This window comes from Alosa alosa, chromosome 8 (assembly GCF_017589495.1).
Source record: "Alosa alosa isolate M-15738 ecotype Scorff River chromosome 8, AALO_Geno_1.1, whole genome shotgun sequence".
Classification (NCBI taxonomy): domain Eukaryota; kingdom Metazoa; phylum Chordata; class Actinopteri; order Clupeiformes; family Clupeidae; genus Alosa; species Alosa alosa.
Genome location: NC_063196.1, coordinates 10,491,500 through 10,513,966, shown reverse-complemented (window position 1 = coordinate 10,513,966; position 22,467 = coordinate 10,491,500). Strand labels below are relative to the sequence as shown.

At 40.7% G+C, this 22,467-nt stretch overlaps 1 protein-coding gene across 3 annotated transcripts; it reads left to right on the top strand.

The window, feature by feature from the left end:
* The first annotated feature begins 564 nt into the window (after nt 1-564).
* On the top strand, nt 565-22,414 carry znf513a (zinc finger protein 513a). Of its 3 annotated transcripts, XM_048250998.1 has the most exons (7): nt 565-672; nt 1,480-1,577; nt 2,176-2,310; nt 17,098-17,130; nt 18,386-19,270; nt 20,083-20,951; nt 21,468-22,414. In XM_048250998.1, exons 2-7 carry the CDS (start codon nt 1,514-1,516, stop codon nt 21,474-21,476), a joined length of 1,995 nt encoding a protein of 664 aa, XP_048106955.1. In that variant the 5' UTR covers nt 565-672; nt 1,480-1,513; the 3' UTR covers nt 21,477-22,414. The 3 variants fall into 3 exon arrangements, with proteins under 3 accessions (XP_048106955.1, XP_048106958.1, XP_048106956.1); XM_048251001.1 differs by lacking the exons at nt 1,480-1,577; nt 17,098-17,130; XM_048250999.1 differs by lacking the exon at nt 17,098-17,130 and having other exon boundaries at nt 565-1,577.
* The last annotated feature ends 53 nt before the right edge of the window (nt 22,415-22,467 follow it).

The following is a 22,467-nucleotide window of genomic DNA, read 5'->3' as shown; positions in this document are numbered from 1 at the left end:
TTCACTGAGGAAAATTAAAAAGACGGTCCATTCTTGAATGTTAGTTGATAGTTATCGTTGTATCGTTATAGTCTCATTGATAGTTAAAACAGAGCCTGGTTGAACTAGCCCAAACGTAGCGAAGAATATCCTCCAAATTTCCCTTAGGCCTATCTGCATCTATGTAATTAGAAAAATAATAAATGTAAAGAAGCCTATAGGCTATATGCATTGCAACTGGAGGTCAACTGTTTATTTTAAAGGGCTTGCATGAAGTAGTTGGCCTACTGTGGATTAATATGGCAGAAGTTATTTCTCAAATGAAAATAAATTATAAGGCCAGACTGTTGTATGCCTATGCAGTCACATACAATGATACTTTCAGAGCGCAGGAAGACGATGCAGAATCAATATAGATGTCAATATATCATTTAAAACAATATTTCAATCAGATTAGCCTTCTCTGGCCATGCCACACCAACATAATTCGGACCAGAGCTATAATAATAATGCGCAAATGCGTATGGACTACAAATCCCAGTTGAATGGAGAGGTCAAAAGGAAACGGAAACACGCAACATAGCGGAAGAGAATGTATACAATAGCAATCTAAAAATCAATTAAGTTATGAAAAAAAGCCCATTAATTGCCTTTCTTTGTGGCCGATGTTGTTATGGAATGGCGGATAGCTAGGTATTGTATTTTCTACGCTGCGTATGTTTTTGCATATAAAGAAAATCATTATTCACACGTACAATCTAAACTATGAATATGTTTATGAAATGTTGTTAGCTAACTGACTAGCATAGCTTGTTTACTAGCCAAGTTATCCTCATCGATAGCTCGGCTCGTGACAAATAGAATTAAAATAGCAAGACGAACGTGTGTGATATCTAATGATCTAGCCCCTTCTCAATTTGCAAGCTAGCTCGCTATCTTGTAATCTTGACAGGTAGCTCAGTTAGCAAGCTAGCTAACTAGAGACTAACAGATACACTACGTTGTTGGTATCTGTTAAAATAAAAACGGATAACTTTACAAGATATTTGTAGATATGCGCTTGCAACACATTGACGGTTCTTATCTCGCTGGGTAGCTCTAGTTTGGTTTACATGGTCTAGTGTTAGCTTGTGCAGTTGCTGTCACATGGAAAGAACAAATACCCAACAAGCTAGCAAGATAGCTAGTATTTACAACCCAAATTGTGTATAGACAACGTTTATCAACGCTATCTAACTAAACGTTATGTTTTTGATTTAAAACATTATCTCGCCGCTAATAATTGGTCTAATTTATAATCTTCAACAGCATTTCAAGATTTATGGCTAGCAAGCAAGCAAGCTAACTCCAGGCTATTCGTGTTTTGGATGTCATTCGATTTTGCAACACCTCTGTCCTATGGGGTTGTTGACATTCCTGTGCAAGCGGCTCTAAAACGTGTTTATTCACACAAACCCGTGCCTTTAAATTTAGTAAAGATGTCAAATTGCTAACAATGAGCTGATAGATACATGAGGCATCGTGAAGCAGGTGCATGACCAGAGAGGCTGACTGGAAGATGCCAAGAAGAAAACAGCAGAATCCACAACCTGTAAAGTGTAAGGAATTCATCCAAAACAAAGAGTTTGGGGCCGATGAATAACACAATTGGGAATAAGGTGGTGGGGGTTTTATCTGATCTTTTGATTACTTTTCTGTTTTAATTCCCTACAGTCTTTTGAAATTGAGCAAAGAGACATCTGTTTGATTACTGTAGGGTCACTAGATAGATAGATAGATACTTTATTGATCCCCAGGGGAAATTCAAGTTGACATAAGAAGACCAGCTCTTAAGTTCCATACGCTCATACTACTCTCACCTGTTAATCTAATGTTACCATTGCAGACTCCACAGATGACATATATGAGGTTTAAATAGATAAATAAGCTAATATTTACTGTACCCTGGTTTTTGTACACCGTCTGCTTTGCATGGAGGCAAAACGCTAGTACACTGGTAGAGAGACCTGGACCTCAAAGGTGTTTTGACTGTGCTAAACCCCTTTATGTGTCATATTTTCATTATATAATACTTGTACTAATTAAATGTAATGTGTTAATGTAAGCATGGTTTTGTATGGATATATATGTTGATTTATTGGGGCTGAGTTATCCTAATGGTTGTTTTTTTTATTGTTGATATTTTTTTGTTTTTAGTGGATTCTGAAGATGATATAGGACTTGAAACAGCAGCAAGCCTCACCTTTGAGAGTGATCTGATCCTGGGACAAGATCTTGATTTTACAAACTCAGACAATGATGGAAAAGGCATAGGGCTGGATAGATACACAGGTGAGTTTATAAAGCAATATAAGCATCTGAATATAACAGTTTGATTTAATTATGTGGTTATAAGGACATTAATAGCAGAAAGGTTATTTGTATATGTTTATGATTGAAGCATACACTTTTGTCTAAAGTTATGTACAATAATAACAATAAACATCATTAAATGTTTACATTTGAACATCAAAATAACAGTTTAAAGTAGACCTAGCTTGCATAAAAGATACCAATAATAGTAATACATTAAATACTTGTAACAGAATAAGAACAATAGCAAATTATAATAACAATAACCATAAATATATACAAATGGTAACCCTGTAAGGTGAATTAATTAGTTAGATGCAAGGTCAACTGATGAACAGCTGGACAATATTTTCAATAAACCATTGACCCTTGACTTGTGCAGAACATTGGATTGAATAAGAACAGTTATTGTGATTATTCAATGCAGATGTTAGGTTTATAATGTTGAACATTACCAAATAATATTGTTAGCCACTTACCAACACGTGAAATTAGTTAGTATGACACAATCTTCGTTAAGGCTCCTTAACCTCCTTTGATCTTTGTGTAGATTATAACACTGACCATCTGACTTTGTTTAACATCTGAATTTGTGTACAGTTTTACACTGACTTATTCCGTCCTTAGTATTATATCCTATAACTCATCACTGCAGCTCATGCTTAACTGTGTCATGAACGTTTTGCCCACTAGAGTGCAGCATTTTCTCTAATTATGACCGCCGCGCAGCGCATAGGTTTAGTCATATTTTTTTTTTTTTTTTTTTTTTTTTCGCATGCTCAAATTTCCGTCAATGATTCCCGGGACACTGAAAGACCGGGGTACACGAAACTTGGTGGACATGTAACCCCACATGGATAGCATGGAACCATCGTTTTTAGTTTTGATCTGTAGCCCCCGCTGAATTGGACCCCCGAAGGAGGGTAGGGCAGACACAGTTTTCTGTGAATATCTCGAAAACCGTAGGGTTTAGGAGGACCATTTTTTTTGTATGTTGATCTCAAGGGGCCATGTCAACCCATTCCATAACCACTCATTTCATGTATAGCCCACCTAGTTAAACACAAAAAAAGTAAAAATGAGGTGATGTAATTGAAGGTATCTGTGACCTAACATAGTCAAAACTGCACGAAATTGGAAGTGTAGGATCATTATGACACCCTCTGTATGCACGCCAAGTTTTGTGGAATTCCGTTCATGGGGGCCACACAATAAATTAATTTATGTTACTATACACCAACTGGCCTGTAGGTGGCGGAGACAGTTTTCTGTGAATATCTCGAGAACCGTAGGGCCTAGGAGGTCCACCTTTTTTTGTATGTTGGTCTTAAGTGGGCATGTCAACCCATCCCATTACCACTTATTTCATGTATAGCCACCCTAGTTAAAAAATTAAAAAAGCAAAAAATTAGGTGTTTTCATCACAATATCTCTGGCTGACAAGGTAAAACTGCACGAAATTAAAAGTGTAGGATCATTATGACACCCTCCTAATGCATGCCAAGTTTTGTGTACTTTCGGGTCAATGGGGCCCTACAATAAAATAACTTATGTGTACATTTAGTGACGTACACCAACAAGGATTCCCGACACTGAAAGACCGGGTACACAAAACTTGGTGGGCATGTACCCCCATGGATAGCATGGAACCGTCATTTTTTTAGTTTTGATCTGCAGCCCCCGCTGGACTGGCCCCGAAAGGAGGGTAGGGCAGACACAGTTCTCTGTGGGCAGACACAGTTCTCTTTTATGGTATGTTGGTCTCAAGGGCCCACATCAACCTGGCTCATAATCACTCATTTGTGATTTACACCCCCTCCCCCTCCGGTAAAAAATGAAAATGCAATATTATTCTGCTTTAATCGCCCCTATCTTCAGTTAAGATGTTCAGAACTGCACCAAATTTTATGTGTATGATTGACCTGACATTCTCTGGGGGTCTGGGGGTATGCCAAGTTTAAGTAGAATTTCATCCATGGGGGTCTAAAAAAATTAGGTTATGTGTACATTTAGTGACTGTACACTCATTGGCCTGTAAATGGCGGTGCACACATATAAACATGCACACACACAGGCACCCACATACTATCGGTATTAGAACGGCCGATACATAATTACAAATTCAGTAGGATCAAAAGAAAGCCAAAATAAATATTCATCATCATCATCATGGCTGCATTTTCAGTATTGGCGATAAGTAGTCGTTTGTCCACTAGATGGCGATCGTTGCAGTGAGACGTAATTTTGTTGGAAGTTAAAAAGTGGGTTGGGGAAAAACAATGGACACTTCCTACAAGGACTGTAATTTACCGCAGCGAACATCTAATAAGGACAGGACGATGTTCACATGAAGTGTAATTCCCATTTCTTCTTGAAGCGAAAATAAATCTGAGGATGTTTATCGGACATGCTTGGTTTTACTGCAGGCAATGCGTTAATCTTGTAATATCAATAAGGACCTAGGTAATGTTACCAAGTAAGCGTTGGTTGAGTGATGGAGGCATTTTGATTGATTGCATTTGTAGAAAACTATAAATGCGGTTATACCAAACAAATTGATAGCAGCACTGTTTGTATCTTTCGACTGTCATTTATTGCACGTGCTACAAAATCATTCTGTGCAATGGAAGATTTACCAACGCTACACCGGGTCTGATACAGTTTTGCCTATACATGCGTGAGCCTGTTTATTTTGTTTTAAGTGCGTGCAGGGTGTGAGAGGGGAATCGATGTGCTTTGATTCCAGCTTGGTAGTTGTAGTCTGTGAAATTAAAAAGCACATGTGTGTGAAGTATCCAAACAATGACACCTTCATTTCATTATGGCTGCTTTTAGCAACACACCTTAAGCTACTGTGTAGTGGGTCCCATTTAGAAGTGGCTACTTCATTCGCGCTTTCCTTGACTCATGGAGCTGCGTGAATGTTATTACAACTTTTCGCCACGATATGGCAGTTTAAGTCCGCTTGATACTGTAAGGCGTAAGCCATTGGTTTCCAAAGGAGATTTTATTTGTGTCGCCAGCATAGCCTATTGACAATTTATGTTGTAAATAGGCCTACCTTATAATCCTACCTGTAGCTTAGGGAAGCTAACATCTTTATTAGGATCTAGTTTGTTAGTTACAGTTTTGTCATAACTCCCTGATGCATTTTTGCATTTAGAATAGCCAGAGCGTGTATATCTCAATCGGAAAATTAAACAATATCGGGTGCCTATGGACTAGGCTGGGTGAACCCAGCCTGATCTGCCCGCTATTTATTTTTTGATTTCTTAAAAGATTGAGCTTGGTCTGATGAAAGCCAGACTAGCCATGGACCTCAGTTACACAATGCAAGGGAACATGAATCAGCCTATATTTGCACGAACAATAACGGACAAAAGCTCTTCAACTTTGGCCCGTTAAAATGTGTATGAACAGTCTAGCGACGCATTTCATCAAGGCCCATTTGGACATGTCAGTTATTTGCACCACTGGTTAGATGTAAAACAGCATTTCGTTTCAGACTACTGTTACTTAATTTGTGCATTGACAATAAAGTATTACATGAACTAAAGATGACTAAAATCTTATGTAGAAGAAGAAACATTCACAAAAAATCCATCCATCCAAAAATGACCTTTTGTTTTTGATAGCTGTTGAAAACGGCATGGAACTGACAGAGATGTTTTTTGTTTATAAATACATAAATAAATAACACAATAAATAAATAAATAACATTATGCTGATACCTTTTGCTTTTCCCAAATACAATGTAGCCTACAGGTGTAAGTGACCTTTCATCAATCCAGTTGCAATGGATGAACTGTGATGAACTGCCCTACTTGTGATTGTTTTAAAGGTTTTATAACAATGCTACATCTTCTTTGGCTATTCTACAATCTATTTCACCTTTTCAGCACCAGTAGGCTACTTTCTGTGCAGCCAACACACACACTCAGGCATGCCAAACAAGCATACACAAAAGTTTCAAGAGTGGGGGATGGAGTAAAATATGGAGACAAATTGAAGTGTGATTTATTTTCGCGGAACAGATGTACAGGACTGAGCGGCGGTCATATTTTGTACCGCTATGCGGTACATCTAGTTACTGCTTTGCACTGATACGTTTTATAAAAACTTATAGGTGCAGATGTTCTTGCTATTTCTTTACTCTGCCCTGTGAATGAAGGTGCCTGGAGTAGAAACTTCTGTTTTTCCCTCCTTAGTTAGATGTGAATAATGTAGCCTTTAAAACAATATAACAATAAGTATGCTGAGGTCAGAAATTATGGTATTGTTTTTTTTTTTTTTTGGCTTAAATGCTATTGTTCAAAATATAAAAAATGCCATCCAGCATCTATACATTGCGATTAACACCTCACAAAAACTAAAAAAAAAAAAAAAACCTTTAAACTTTAAGTAGACATACATGAAAAAATGAGGGCTGTCAAAATAACTGATCAATTTCGATTAATTAATTTGAGAAAAAATAACTGATTAAAAAAAATACCTCAGATTAATCGATTCCGTATGACCTTTGACCCTTGACCCTAAGCCGTTCTAGTCCGTAACCTTTAGACTGTAAAATGAAGGAGAGAGAAGAAAATGTACTGCCTAGATCATTGATTGGAACATTTACCTTTAAAAAACGGCCTGATGGTGTTGGCAAGGATTAAACTTCTCCGTCGTACGACGGATTTCCGTCAATTTGATTTTAGAAATGCCATATTTGAGATCGATGCAGATCTGATGAGGAAAAAATAGGAGGGGGGACTATCACCTTTTCTTTTCCTTTTTTTAAGGCAACTACAAATATTAGGTCCGATTAATTAATGTGTGGGATGGCAAATGTTTAAAGACCTAATAGTGTCTCAATCAGTGACCGCTCAAGAAGATACATCAGCCATGAGTTTCGCTTTGTTTATGTTGTAGCTACACGCTTGTCTCATTGCCTGGGGCGTTTGCTTAAAAACACGTCTGGAGGAGTAACGGTCTAAAAGTTGGATTATAGTGACACAATCGAGACAGCTGATGAGGCCAATCCGTTTAACTTTGTTGGATATGATACATTGTGAGCTCTATGTGCGAATTCGGAGAAGAGGCGTAGGCTGTGTTCTTTCCGTGCATCAATGTAGACAATTTCTTGCGAACTCTTGTCAGGTCATTCATTTTGGGTGTCGCTATGACTTGAACAGATAGCCTGCTATGCCACCCGATGTAACCTATTATTGTTACAGTTTTTAATCAATGCAACTAATAATATGTGTAAAGCGACGCAATATAAACCGTAGCCTATGCAATTTATTATCCCGTCTGTTATGACATGAACAACAATGTTTTTCACAATTTGCGGTAGGTTTTGCGGAAGGTTTTGACTGAGCGTGTTAACATAAAATAATAATACTGTCATCATGGCAAACTGTTGAGTAAGGGGGTCAGTCGTGTTTGTGACGCACAAACAGCCTTGTAGCCTATTTTGCTTAGGCCTTCACATTTAACGACAGTATGTTGTGAGTGTATGTTGACAAAAAGTAACCATGCAATTAAAATAGTCAACTTTAAACTTTGCCATAAAATATTATTAATTTATAGCACAAAATCATGACCAGTAGGCCAATCAGAACCTCGCATATTAGCGTCATGATTTGTGTGCGTCTATTTGGCAAGGCCACTAGCTGTCATGGATGCGTTGTTGCTAAAGGAAGGCACAGGTGTCATAAGTTAAAAAAATAAATGGAGATGGGCGGCTGTTGGAAACGGGGGAGAACTACAAACTACGTGTATCTATGGCTGACCGTTTTTGCGCTCAGAAAGTAGGCTATGCATGTTCTTTCATAGCGCAACACGACCTGTCCCTCACCATATCGCAACCTCTTGTCAACCTTATACAATCTGATGCTGAAGACAAAAGCGCCCTCTCCAGATTGTCGTTATCAAATGCGCAGACATCCTGCATGATGAGCACACACAGTATTGCTGCTCATTGGAAATCTGAGTTGTCTGTAAAACTCAAAATTACCACGTTTTCATTAAATGCGGATGAGGCAACAAATGGAAATATTATCTCGAATGTTCTGATTCGTTACTTTGATGAGGAAATGGGAAGTCTTGCAAACTTGATTTTATATATTTTACTTGTTGTTGAATTGCATATTAACAAGAAAAGAAAAAAATCTCCACTTTTGACCTGAAGTAATTAAATAAGAGTGTAAGTTAAAGCCCTTCTACAATATTGCTGCAGTAGAAAAGAACAGCAATGGCTAGTCAGCAATGGTCAGGGATGGTACTGAAATATTGTTTTGTTCATCAGGAAAACTCAATCTCAATCAAAAACACTCTCAATTCGCCTTATTCACATGGCGGCCATTGGCGGCTAAAACGAGGCTGCAGGGTACACAAACCATAGGAATGATAGGTTCTATGCATTCACCTGTAGGTGGCATTAATTATATAGTAAGTGTACCCTGTAGCCCCTGTAGTTTTGGTTTAAACAATGGCTGCTGTGTGAATAAGGTGAATACTCCCTTTGCTGTTTGCATCTTTTTGTAGGCCTACATTAAAAATCAATAGGTCGCGACCGCAAAAGGGGTGCTATCTCTATAGATAGATATGAACAATGTATGACTTATGGCCTGAAAAAAGTTCAGTCAAATGATTTTTTTTTTTCACTTTAATCCCACTTTAAGTCCTCTGCAATGTCTGTAGCAAGGAATTTGCATATCACCGGAGTTTGTCAACTCTAAAGTCGCACATCAATGTGAACAAATAGTGTTGACATTGAGGGGAGTGTTAATTTATTTTCATTGTGTCCCCTAGGTTATATCTGTGGCCTGAAATGCATTGTATGTGAAAAAAAAACTTCTTCCCGAAGCACTTTTGAATTTATTTCCTCAGCATATTAGGTCATAACGTAGATTATTATGGCCCTTATTTGAACAGTGAAAAAAATAATAAAAGTTTTTGAACTTTTGAATGTCACTAATGCTGATTATTCAATGATTAATTTGAATTTAAATATTTAAAATACTTTCACAGCAAAAATTATATATGCAATTAATTTATCACAGAGTATGTAATTAATTCGATTAATTTTTTTTAAATTAATTAATTAATTAATTAATTCGATTAATTTTTCGATTGACAGCCCTAGAAAAAAATGATAAAATATTAAATTATATATAATTAGATGTTACCATAAAGCTCAACTTAAAATGTAAAAATAAGTAACAGGTAGATATGTTTTTTTTTTTAAATGTAGGGCAGATCTGCTGCCACAGCACAAGAAGACATGTTGGACACTTCAACCTTAGAATGCTCCACAGAGTTGAAATCTATGTAATATATAGACATATTCACCTATCCTTATATGTTATTCTGTCTCACTAGAATGCACACAAGTCATTGTTGTAGACTTCATTCATCATATTTGTCACAGCAATACGTTTGAAACAAGTAGCAACAACTACATGTAGTGCTGGCCAGGGTTCCCACGGGTCATGTAATTTCTGGAATTATGGAATTTTAGAAAGTCTATTCCAGACATGAAAAGTCAGGGAATTTTATCATTTTTGGGGCAAAGTAATAGAATATCAGGGAATTTTGTTTCCTCACCCCTCACTCAATCAAAGTTGCTTCATTAGCATGAATGTCGGGACATAGTATTACCAGTTAGTAAACTCAAAAAATCAAAGCCAGTATTCACTCTTTACTTTTTCTCAGTAAGAGAACAAAGGATACTTTGTTTGTCTTTGGGCTTGTGATTATAAGTGTTTAAAAAACATTTCAATATGTGAAGTATGATATATTGATAAGAATGGTATATAGAAAGCATGATTGATGACATTAAAGGAACACGCCAACATTTTGGGAACTTAGCTTATTCACCATTTCCCCCAGAGTTAGATAAGATGATGCATACCATCTCATCTCTGTGCGTGTAGTAACTCAGTCTGAAGCACCCACCCTAGCATAGCATAGCTCATTGAGGTGGGCAGCTCCAACTAGCCTATCCATTTGACTTGTAAATCCTTGTACGCCCACCCGTACGACATGTTGCTAGCGCGAACGCTGGCGTTTGTAGTCTTTTTGGGAAGAACATGGATGCCACCAGGGCAGCAGCTGTCTCGTTAGTGCTGGACATTGGTCTAGAACACGAGAACACGTCCCTCATTCTCCCTTGTTGGGTATGGTCAATGTGAATTAATAATAAAAACTTTTTTTAGTAACTCAATTTCTATTTCAATTTCAACAAGTGCTATCACGTTTCTCTCAAGCCACGAGGGGCATTAGCAGGCTAGTCATTGTTATTGTTTTGTGCTACATGTAGCCTCTAGCGAACGGGCTGGAAAACAAATTGTTACATTGTATTGCACGCACAGCAAAACTGTGCAATGCATGAATTGGTGATTGGATTGAAGCAGCAATGTAAAAAAAATGCATGTCATCTCATCTCAACTATGGGCGCAGCCATGTTTGTGGTAAGGTCATACGGCCACCTCAGGGTACCCTCAAGAACTCCGAGGTAAAGGGGGCGTGCCTACGTGAAATGCTGCAAGAAAGCTGGGTAATTTACACTTTCCAACTCAGGCGGGGGATTTAGAGACAAATAGAAAGGGCCACAAGATCCAGGGGGTGGAGCTGGATCTTGGTCTGGGTCGTTAGCTTGTTGCTACTGATTTGGTTCGGCTGGCCAACCGAGGATTAGAAGTTCACTAAACAATTTTGTAACAAGTAGACTTGTTAATGTCATGAATACATACATCCATGTCATTTTTTTGATATAACAAGACCACATGTTTCATACGTAATATAAATATGTGTTCACTTCTGCCGTTTTGGGTAGCTAATGTTAGCTGCTAGTAAAAAACAGTCTGGAAACTTGATCCTACCCGATCAACCCATCATACTGCAATATCAAGCATTTCGGACCCACATTGGTAATGTCTTATATTATTAAGTCAATAATGACTTAATTCTTCGTATTATAAGTCAGTGTAACATCAGAATGAGTTTAAATCCATTATCTTAAGGTAAACAACCTGTATTGTGTTGCTTTAAGTGCTAAAGTGCCTTTACATGTGATGACTGTTTGATCAATTGGTTCAGTTTTTCGGTCACGGTTAGCTTAGTGCGCTAGCTAAACCTTAGGCAGCGAATGACATGCTACCGTAGCTAGCTTCGTATGCTAAGCTAAGCAACGACACAAATTAATACCAAATAAATACTAGCTAAACTAAAAAAAAACCTAAATACCAACTGAAGCAACTTGCACATAAATCCGTATTTTGTTGGGACATAACATGTAGCGATTGTACAATAATACGCAAAGTGAGGGCTCTGGCCGTAGATATAGATATATATATATGAGTCATTCTTCAATTAGGGGAACTTTTATATCCCCAGGTTATAAATTCATGTTAGAAATACTATATTACAAAATAAATAGTTTAGTTATTATGACCGCCGCGCAGCGAAGCGGCGGTCATATAGGTTTAGTCAGATTTTTTTTTTTTTTTTCCCGCATGCCCAAATTTCCGTCAATGATTCCTGGGACACTGAAAGACCGGGGTACACAAAACTTGGTGTGCATGTAACCCCACATGGATAGCATGGAACCATCGTTTTTCGTTTTGATCTGTAGCCCCCCCGCTGGACTGGACCCCCCCGAAAGGAGGGTAGGGCAGACACAGTTTTCTGTGAATATCTCGAAAACCGTAGGGTTTAGGAGGCCCATTTTTTTTTGTATGTTGATCTCAAGGGGCCATGTCAACTCATTCCATAACCACTCATTCCATGTATAGCGCCACCTAGTTAAACACAAAAAAGTAAAAATGAGGTGTTGTAACTGAAGGTATCTGTGACCTAACCTAGTCAAAACTGCACGAAATTGGAAGTGTAGGATCATTATGACACCCTCTGTATGCACGCCAAGTTTTGTGGAATTCCGTTCATGGGGGCCACACAATAAATTAATTTATGTTACTATACACCAACTGGCCTGTAGGTGGCGGAGACAGTTTTCTGTGAATATCTCGAGAACCGTAGGGCCTAGGAGGTCCACCTTTTTTTATGTATGTTGGTCTTAAGGGGGCATGTCAACCCATCCCATTACCACTTATTTCATGTATAGCCACCTAGTTAAAAATTAAAAAAGCAAAAAATTAGGTGTTTTCATCACAATATCTCTGGCTGACAAGGTCAAAACTGCACGAAATTAAAAGTGTAGGATCATTATGACACCCTCCTAATGCATCCCAAGTTTTGTGTACTTTTCGTTCATGGGGGCCTTACAATAAAATAATTTATGTGTACATTTAGTGACGATACACCAACAAGGATTCCCGGGACACTGAAAGACCGGGTACACAAAACTTGGTGGGCATGTACCCCCCCACATGGATAGCATGGAACCGTCATTTTTCGTTTTGATCTGTAGCCCCCCTGCTGGACTGGACTCCCCGAAAGAAGGGTAGGGCAGACACAGTTCTCTGTGAATATGTTGAGAACTGTAGGGCCTAGGATGACCATTTTTTTCCGTATGTTTGCCTCCAGGGGTCATGTTAACCCATTTCATGTGCACACATGTGCACAAACAGATACACACACACACACACACACACACACACATACATTCACAGTAATCATAATGTTATGACACATACTCACACAGTAGACATATGTACGCTTGCATGCACAGGCACACGACACACGACACGCATTACACACACACACACACACACACACACACACACACACACACACACACATAACATAAACATAACACAAACAATCAAGAATTTCTCAGAATTATGAACAGGCAAGATGGAGGTGGGGTTGTATAAAATGAATTTTACATGTGAAATCTATGAACTAATCATGTTTTGGTACTTGTTGTTTAGCAGATACCAGTGAGAATTGAGTGTGGATAATGCAATTTAGTGAGACAGAATCATATAGGCCTTTCAGCGTGATTTCTTTTTGTGGAAAAAATGTGCTGGACTGGGCGGCGGTCATATTTTGTACCGCTCTGTGGTACATCTAGTTTCAAATAATGTTTATTGCACCACCAAAAAAAGTAATACACTAAAATCTTTATGATTTATAAAACTGTTTTTAACACCAATATTTGGCTACTTAGGCCTTGTCCCCAACCCAGACTTTCAAACTTTTCTGCTCTAAAAATGTGTTTAAATGTTCATCATTACATTAAAAAATCACAATATATGTTTAAATAGTAACTTAAAAATGCATTTTCTGCATTGTTTTGGTTCACATCTATACAATTTGTGAATATTTTTAAAAATTTAGTATTGTCCCCAAACAATACAGTCATTACCACGACAGTCTACGATTACTACTAGGATTTTTTTAGTATAAGACTTGTTTGTGCCGTAACCATAGAAATGAATAGTGACAGGGAAGCACATGTCAGCCATGAGAGAAGAGTGATATCTGATGTCTGAAAAAGTAAGTAATTTAATCATGTGTTCCTTCTGATCATGGAGTAGACTTATTCAGCGTCATTACCATAAATGCTGTTGCAGCAATATTTTTATGAAAAAAAAATGAAATATTCACATTATTTATGTGTATTTAAAGTTCATGTTCATGGCCATGTCATTACCGCAACCGTCATTACCAACACAAAACTTGCCGTGATGGTGATGGCGGTAATGACAGGTGATGGCGGTAATGACAAGTTTTCTGTTTCACCATCTAGATTTTATCATCTGTTTAGAAATTAAATTAAAGAAGCCTAATAGTCTGATGTTGCAATGAAACTCAAGTGAGATACCTTACTTCCTAAAACTAATTTACCCATTTTTTTTTTCAACCAGCATGACTCCCAAGACATTAGCAGAAAGGTCTAGAGAATACAGGGGAAAAGTATAGGAAGACCTCTTTTTTCTGTCAGTCAAGAAACAATAATAAATGCTAGGCCTACAAATATTTTATGCAAATATTTAACCTTATACTGACTTAACCTTAACTTTTACAGATGTCCACTCTAGCACGCATTTAACATTGGAAGTATACGTAAGAATTGTCGATGACCAGTTGCCATGAAACATTTATTTGTATCTTCCTAGGGATGCAGATTAAACAACAAAAAGAAAAAAAAAACATAAAAATGATATTTCAAGGAGGTTTCATTTTAGGCCTGAAATATGCATTGTTAAACCATACCATCTTTTTCCTACCGGTAATAATCTCAATATAGTTATGGTCTGTTTTGATATTTTCTGCTGTTTTATGCCATTGTTTCATGTGATTCTTTATAAAAAAAAATGTAGAGGTTTTTGGTTTAGTTTTGTCCCTATTTTTGTCTATTCAAACATTCCCATTTTTCATTGCTTGTCATTACCAAAAACACTATGTCATTACCAGAACAGCATGCCATTACCGCCATGTTACTTAATTTACAGTAAAAATACTTTAAAAATAGCTTTATCTTCAATATTGAGCTGCTACATGAAAAGCTTAATGAAATACTTATCCACATATTCAAAGAAAAAATATCTAAAACTACTTTTCCAGAAATTAAACAAAAGTGTACTTTGTTGAATCACATTTTGATTGTGAGAATATCAAAATATATGTAATTTGCTGAATGTGAACATTTTGAATTTATACTTATTGTTGATGGTTAACAATGTTTACAACATGAATGAGTTTAAATTATCTCCTTGTTAGATCATTTTAATTTATTCTCAAGTTTTTGATGTTGTGATGGGAATGACATTTTGTAATGCCAGTTGGCAAATAAATATAAATTATTTTAAATATATTTAAACTCGGTTGTGGCTAGCATTATACCGTCATATTAAAGTATGTAAGCATTGTCTTGGCATAATTTAAACCAAAATGTTCCTGATTTTATAATTTAATATTTGAGATGGTAAAATTGCCCCCAATTGAAGAATCACCCATATATGCTGTCAATATATATATCTATGGGCTCGGGCAAAGTCGTCTTCTTCTTGAGAGCGTTAATTTGCAGATTAGGCCCCCTTCGGTGCATTACCGCCACCTACATGATCACCTCAATGTATGGTAGGGTGCAAGCACGGATATTGTAGGAGGAGTTGGACCTAGATCCAGCTCTACCCCTTTTATCATGTGTTCTGCAGCGAGACCTAACTCATCCTATAGGCCAGAGTGAGTGATTTAAATCTAATTCTGGCTGCTATAAACCAATGAATAATAACTAACAAAGGAGTTACATGTGTCTTCCTTGACATGACTTTGTGACTGAGGCTGCATGCTCAGAGAAATTAGTTACGTGCCCTTTTAGCAGGGGTCAGTGAAGATGAGTCAAGCTAGATGCTGATGTGTTGGGAAATTGCTGTATTAGCTGGAAATAACCAGAAGCTCAGTTTTGGAGAGGTTGAGCTGAAGGTGTTGATTGTGTGTATATACAGTATACAATAAAAAAAAATATTTTTGCAGTAAATTCATTATGCAAAAATGTCTAAATTGGCCAGACAAGTAGCCTATTTTGTGCAAATATAGTGTATAGTATATGATAACATCATTAACAACAACAATAGCAGCTAAATGCTGACATATGCTATGCTAAGCCTGGGTGTTCACAAGTATATCAATGTATGTCAGCATACCGGTATATTCCGTTTAAGTTGTTTATCATCTCCAGCACAGTCTACCTAGATAGCCTTTAGAAACCTCAAACTTTATATGGATTCCCAATGTGTCTAAATTGTCATTTGGTTTTGAAGGGGAAATGTCTTTGTGAGAATGTATTGGCAATGTTTGATCCTTACCCACCCCACAGTGGCTCCTTTTGTCTATTTTTCCTTCCCTATCGCAGGCTTGATGTTTGGGTCTGTTGCGTTATGATGCAAATGGCAGGCCATTAGCGGCGAATGAGTGTTTTATGGACACACATCAGTCAGGGAATGGTTAACATCCCTCATGTTGTGTGTGTGTGTGTGTGTGTGTGTGTGTGTGTGTGTGTGTGTGTGTGTGTGTGTGTGTGTGGCAGGGGGCTAAAAGGGTGGGGAGCTGTGGGACTGTGTTTTGCTGATGACCGTCTTGTCAGGGTGAACTGACGGAAACCAAAAACTGGTGGATCTCCCCCCCACTGAAAAAAAAGACAAAGAGGGGAAGAGAGAAAGAGAGAGAGAGAAAAAATAGCATCCTGCTACCATTATTATATAAAGGGTCGTCAAGACGACCATCATCATCAAGGACACCATTACGGGAAGGCATTTATTCATCATCATCATCATCATCATCATCATCATCATCATCATCATCATCATCGCCGCCGCCTTCTCCACTCTGTGTCATTATCATCATCATCATCATCATCATCATCATCATCTCCCCTCATCACCATCAGAACAGCCATTATAGTCATCATCATTATCATTAGGCAGAGTAATCATCCACCAGGGGTTTGTGAAAAGCCCAATATAAAGCTCAGACCAGGCAGTCGTCTCTCTCACTCTCCACCGCGCTCTCGCTCACAGTCTCACTCTCACTCCGCACTGAGTTGGGGAGAGAGACGCCGTGTCTGTGCTCGTCTGTGTGTGTGTAGAGCAGCAGCAGCTGCAGGCTCGCTCGTTCACTCGGTCTGCTGGTCATCTCTCGCTGCCAGAGAAGGCCGTTTCTCCAGACAGACAGCCAGACAGAGAGGTGGAGAGCGGGCCAGCTTCAGGCTCCCTAGCCGTCTCCACCTCCTCCCCCTTTGACTCTATTCTCGAACAACAGTGTTTTTTTAACGTCTTTTTTTTTGTTGTTTGTTTTTCATTTCCTAAAAAGCCTTTCAAAGCTTGTTGGAAGACCACGATTTCAGTAAGTATAAGGCGACAGGAGGTTTTTGATTACTTGACAAGGTGATAAAATAGCTTGAATACGGGCGTCATTGAAGAAAAAAATGATTGCTGTAATACTTTGTCGTGATGCCATTCTGCTTTGTAGATTTCAAGTTTGTTGTGGGATACTTGCACTAGATGTTGAGGGGGCATGCTGTTGCTGAGTTTGTTTTTTCTACAAAAAGGATTTTTTCTGCGTGTATTATAATAGTATAGGGTAGTGAAGCATGCAATGTAATTATGTATCACTGTTAAAAGATTTTAACATCATGTGTATCGTCTGTCCATGTTGAATGCCTTGGATTAGCGATTCAATTCAACAACTTCTACTTGTTGATAGCAATCAATAGAAAGGCTGTGAATGAAAGACCTGCATTGTCAGTAGAGACATTGGAACAGATATTTAGCATTTATGACATTAGACATTATAGTACATATGTAATTTTGCATGTATGTATCACACTATAATGCATATGTAATTTTGCATGTGTAGATGTATTTGCTATGTAATAATACATGCATTATGTAGATATAATGTATACATAATACATACAATGTTTTCATAATGTGGCCAGTTCATCATTACCAGAACAATGCTCATATTCAGATCTAATATGGAATTTCACCATGGCATAGTGAATATTTATATTACTGATTATGTTTCAGTTTCAGTCAGCATAAATAGTGGTGTTATCCTTTGTTAAAGTGCTGACATGACAGGATAATTTGGTGTGGTTGTGGTATAGAGAAAAGCCTTTGATATTGTGAACCCCTCAGATTACCTGGCACAGCATATGTGTGAAGTTGCAAATGTCTCCTGATGCTGTGCTGATTAGTGTGTGTGTGTGTGTGTGTGTGTGTGTGTGTGTGTGTGTGTGTGTGTGTGTGTGTGTGTGTGTGTGTGTGTGTGTGTGTGTGTGTGTGTGTGTGTGTGTACACTTCAAAATCAAGAATAATTTCTTGTCAAAAAGGCTTCATTGGACTTGTAAATAGCTCATCATAACTTAAATGGGGATCACGGCAAGACTAGAAACTGTTGTTTTTTTATTTGTTGCAAGGAGTCATCTCATGTAAAAAATAATATTTTTTCCTCTATTGTATACAAATTCCTTCGAGGTCAAAGAAACCATAATGATCTGACTATATGTCACAATTGCTGAATTACAACCACATGTTCATGTGACCACCCACCCACAAATCACCCATCTGTCCTGTGTCCACCTGTGTCCCTGCAGCTGACCTGGGCTTGCCCGTGTTCTCCCTGGCCGACGAGGAAAGCTCCTCCTACAGCCGCCTGAGCATGGAGAGCGACACCGAAGAGCCTCGCAGCGAACGTGACGCACTCACCACCTCCGCCGCCAACGCATCTGCCTCCACGACCCCCTCCTCCGAGTCGGCCTTCCCCTCCTACCTGGCCTGCAGGGCCTGCGGACGGCTGTCGGAGGACCCCTTAGGGACCGGCCTGGACCTTGTGGGCCCCTACTGCCTACACTGCTGCAAGGCTGGGAGCCTGGGAGTAAGAGAGGGGCCCGGGGGTTACCGGAGGGCCGCTGGGGGTCCCGCCGCCTCGAGGTCGGAGGCGGCAGCGGAAGGGCTGATGGACAGAGAGGGGCTGGGGTTGGTCGCCGGCGACGACGGCTCGCTGCTGAAGCTGCACTCGTGCCACCTGTGCGGCTTCTCGTCGCGCTACGCCAACCACGTCAAGCGGCACATGAAGACGCACAACGGCGAGAAGCCGTACCGCTGCCCGCTGTGCACGTACGCCTCGGCACAGCTGGTCAATTTGCAGCGGCACCTGCGCATCCACACCGGCGAAAAGCCCTACAAGTGCCAGAGCTGCACCTTTGCCTGCAGCTCCCTCGGCAACCTCAAGAGGCACCAGCGTATGCACTCCGCCACTGGGGGTGCCACAGTCACCGCTGGCATGGTCGCGCCACCTGCTTCTTCTTCTGCTGCTGCTGCTGCTGCTGCTGCACCCAGCCCTGGAGGGCAGCAGCAGGGAGGGGGCGGCCGAGTCACCGGTGGCCCACGGAGGAGTGCCGTCAGTGGGGGACACAGTCTCCGGAGGCCCCTTAGGAGCCACAGAGCCAGGAGGGAGGCAGCTAGGACGAGTAATAATGGTAAGGAGCAGCTGGTAGGGAAGAGGAGCTGGGATTGCATGGTGTGATGATATGCCACAGCCAGGCCGCAATTGTTTTAGAATTTTTCAGAATGTCTAATTTTGGACATTTAATTTTTCTAATGTGCCTGTCACTATCGTGTAGCCAATTCCATTGATTATAGTAGAAGCCAATTGTTCCAGCAGACGCTCCACGAACGAGACGCTTCAATTACATGCCTGATGTAGCCTCACTGTTAGGAGTTCATTTTGTGATGTTTCACCTCCCGTGTCTTCTGTTTTATGTCAGATTTTGAAATGCACTTTGGCTGTTATCAAGCAGGAACAGTCTGCACCAAGCAGTAATTTCTTGCCACAAGCTATAGATCTAACACAGTCTTGCATAAAACAGCTTCATGCTGTTGTAATACAAGAGATTGCTCTCTTTGCAAAGCTTGTCATCAACCTCACTCCTCTGACAGATTAACCCATTTACTCCTAAAAACGCCTATAGAATCCTATGGCATTCTAGACTAAATAACCTTATTTCCTGAGGGTTTTCTTAAAAAATACTAAAAATTGTCAACGTCTACCAGAATGTAATATCTAAGCATCTGTAGCACCTAGAAACATGAAATAAAAAGCATGCTATGCTACGCAGCAACCAGCGGGAGATTCAATGTTGCGCTATGTAGCAACCGGCGGGAGATAAAATGTTGCGTCGTGCAGCAGTTTGAGCTTCAGAAGCAAAGGTTACATTTTCCATTATCTATTACTTAATTTTATATTGTAATAATTATATAATGTTCTATTTATCTTTATCTCCCCCCTCAGAAATGGTGTCCCGAAATGACTTGGCTCATCTACCTGTGGGTGGAGGCGATGGCGGTTTCCTACAGGCTTTTGATGGCCCCAGAGCAGAACCCCAGCAACACCACCAGCACCAGCGTCCGCCTGATCTCCACTCTCCTCCTCCTCGTCCTCCTCCTCCGCCCGTTCCCCCTCAACAGCCTCAGCCTCCCGCCTCCCTGCCCCCTCTCCTCTTCCCCTTCACCTGCCGCCTGTGCGGCGTCGCCCTGGACGACGAGGACGGTTCCTCGGCCCAGATCTGCGCCCGCTGCACCCTCGAGCTCCTCACCAAGGACTCGAGCGGGCCGGGCGAACGGTCCGGCGGCGCCAGCGAGCGGGTGTACACGTGCGCGGCGTGCCCCTTCCTCACGCACTACCCCAACCACCTGGCGCGACACATGAAGACGCACAGCGGCGAGAAGCCGTACAAGTGTCCGCAGTGCGACTACGCCTCGGCGCACTTCGACAACCTCAAGCGGCACCACCGCGTGCACACGGGCGAGAAGCCCTACAAGTGCCACCTGTGCGAGTACGCCTGCGGCAACCTGGCCAACCTCAAGCGGCACCAGCGCGTGCACTCGGGCGCCAAGCCCTTCCAGTGCGCACTGTGCAGCTACAGCTGCAACCAGAGCATGAACCTCAAGCGCCACATGCTGCGCCACACCGGCGAGAAGCCGCACAAGTGCCAGGAGTGCGGCTACACTACGGGCCACTGGGACAACTACAAGCGGCACCAGAAGAAGCACGGGCTGGCCGCCGACGGCTGGGTCAAGGTGCAGCTGCCCGGGGGCGAGGAAGGCGAGGAGGACGAGGAAGAGGAGGAGGAGATGATGGTCGAGGAAGAGGAAGGGGAGGTGTGGTATGGAAGAGGAGATGATGGTCGAGGAAGAGGAGGAGGAGATGATGGTCGAGGAAGAGGAGGAGGAGATGATGGTCGAGGAAGAGGAGGAGGAGATGATGGTCGAGGAAGAGGAGGAGGAGATGATGGTCGAGGAAGAGGAGGAGGAGATGATGGTCGAGGAAGAGGAGGAGGAGATGATGGTCGAGGAAGAGGAGGAGGAGATGATGGTCGAGGAAGAGGAGGAGGAGATGATGGTCGAGGAAGAGGAGGAGGAGATGATGGTCGAGGAAGAGGAGGAGGAGATGATGGTCGAGGAAGAGGAGGAGGAGATGATGGTCGAGGAAGAGGAGGAGGAGATGATGGTCGAGGAAGAGGAGGAGGAGATGATGGTCGAGGAAGAGGAGGAGGAGATGCTTTCGCCACCCGTGAAGCACAAGTGCCAGGAGTGCGGCTACACTACGGGCCACTGGGACAACTAAGCTGACACCAGAAGAAGCCGCGGGCTGGCCGCCCGTGGCTGGTCAAAGAGGTGGTGTAGGCATACTGAACTGATGGATGGTGGCAGAGGTGGGGATTTGGGGTGGTGTGGAGCGATGAGAGGGGGGTGAGTGTTGGAAGAGAGATGAGTATCTTAATAGATGGGAATGAACAGATTTAATGCAATGAACGGAACAAACTGATTTAATAAATGCAGTTGCCTATGAGGTGATTGCACTTTTGAGTGAAATCGCTTGAGGAAAGGGAAGAAATAACTTGAGCTGTGAAACAGTTGTATAGTGAGATTTCAGATTGTTTTCAAAGGGAAAAAAAAATCTACCAGCATAACCTTGGATGGTGTTTCTTGGTGTTTGTTCTTCTTGTTTTTTTTCTTTTACCATCGTGAGTGTGTGTCTCCTTCAATCATCCATTGGCTGCTATGTTGACCAATTGTGCACAACTTTTTTTAAAATATAAACTTTGTACACCAACTGGAATGTTCTGTTGCCTTGGCGATGAAGAGAACCTGTGTGGAGTGGAGGGGAGTGTCTGCCTTGTGTCTCTGCTTGACAGAACATTCACTGCACACACACACCCTTTGAGTCCTGTTTGCCAAACATGCCACTGACACTAAACTGAATGCTCCACGCACTGATGTCCTTATCCTGGCCTGCCTTGGTTCTGCATTCACTTCTAGGAAAGGTAACACGTGCAGAATATTATGGGATGCAGGCAACACTGTGACCTTATGCCATATATTATGTCAGACATTTTAGAAATGCCAATCATGTTTGATTTTTTTCTCTCTCTCTCTCTCTGTCCGTCCGTCCCCCACAAAGTAACGCTCTTAACATAAGTTCTGAACATTTTAATTTAATTTCCTCTTGCGCCACAGGGACTGGTAGTGACGTGGAGGCTGTTGCGTTTTGGCGGTTAGTTGAATCTTATAACTGTGAAATAGCGGATTTTGTTTTTTGTCTTGTCAATTTTTTTTGTTGTTTGTTTCACTTGAAGTCTGATAGCAAGCATGAGAGTTAATTTGAGTACTATAA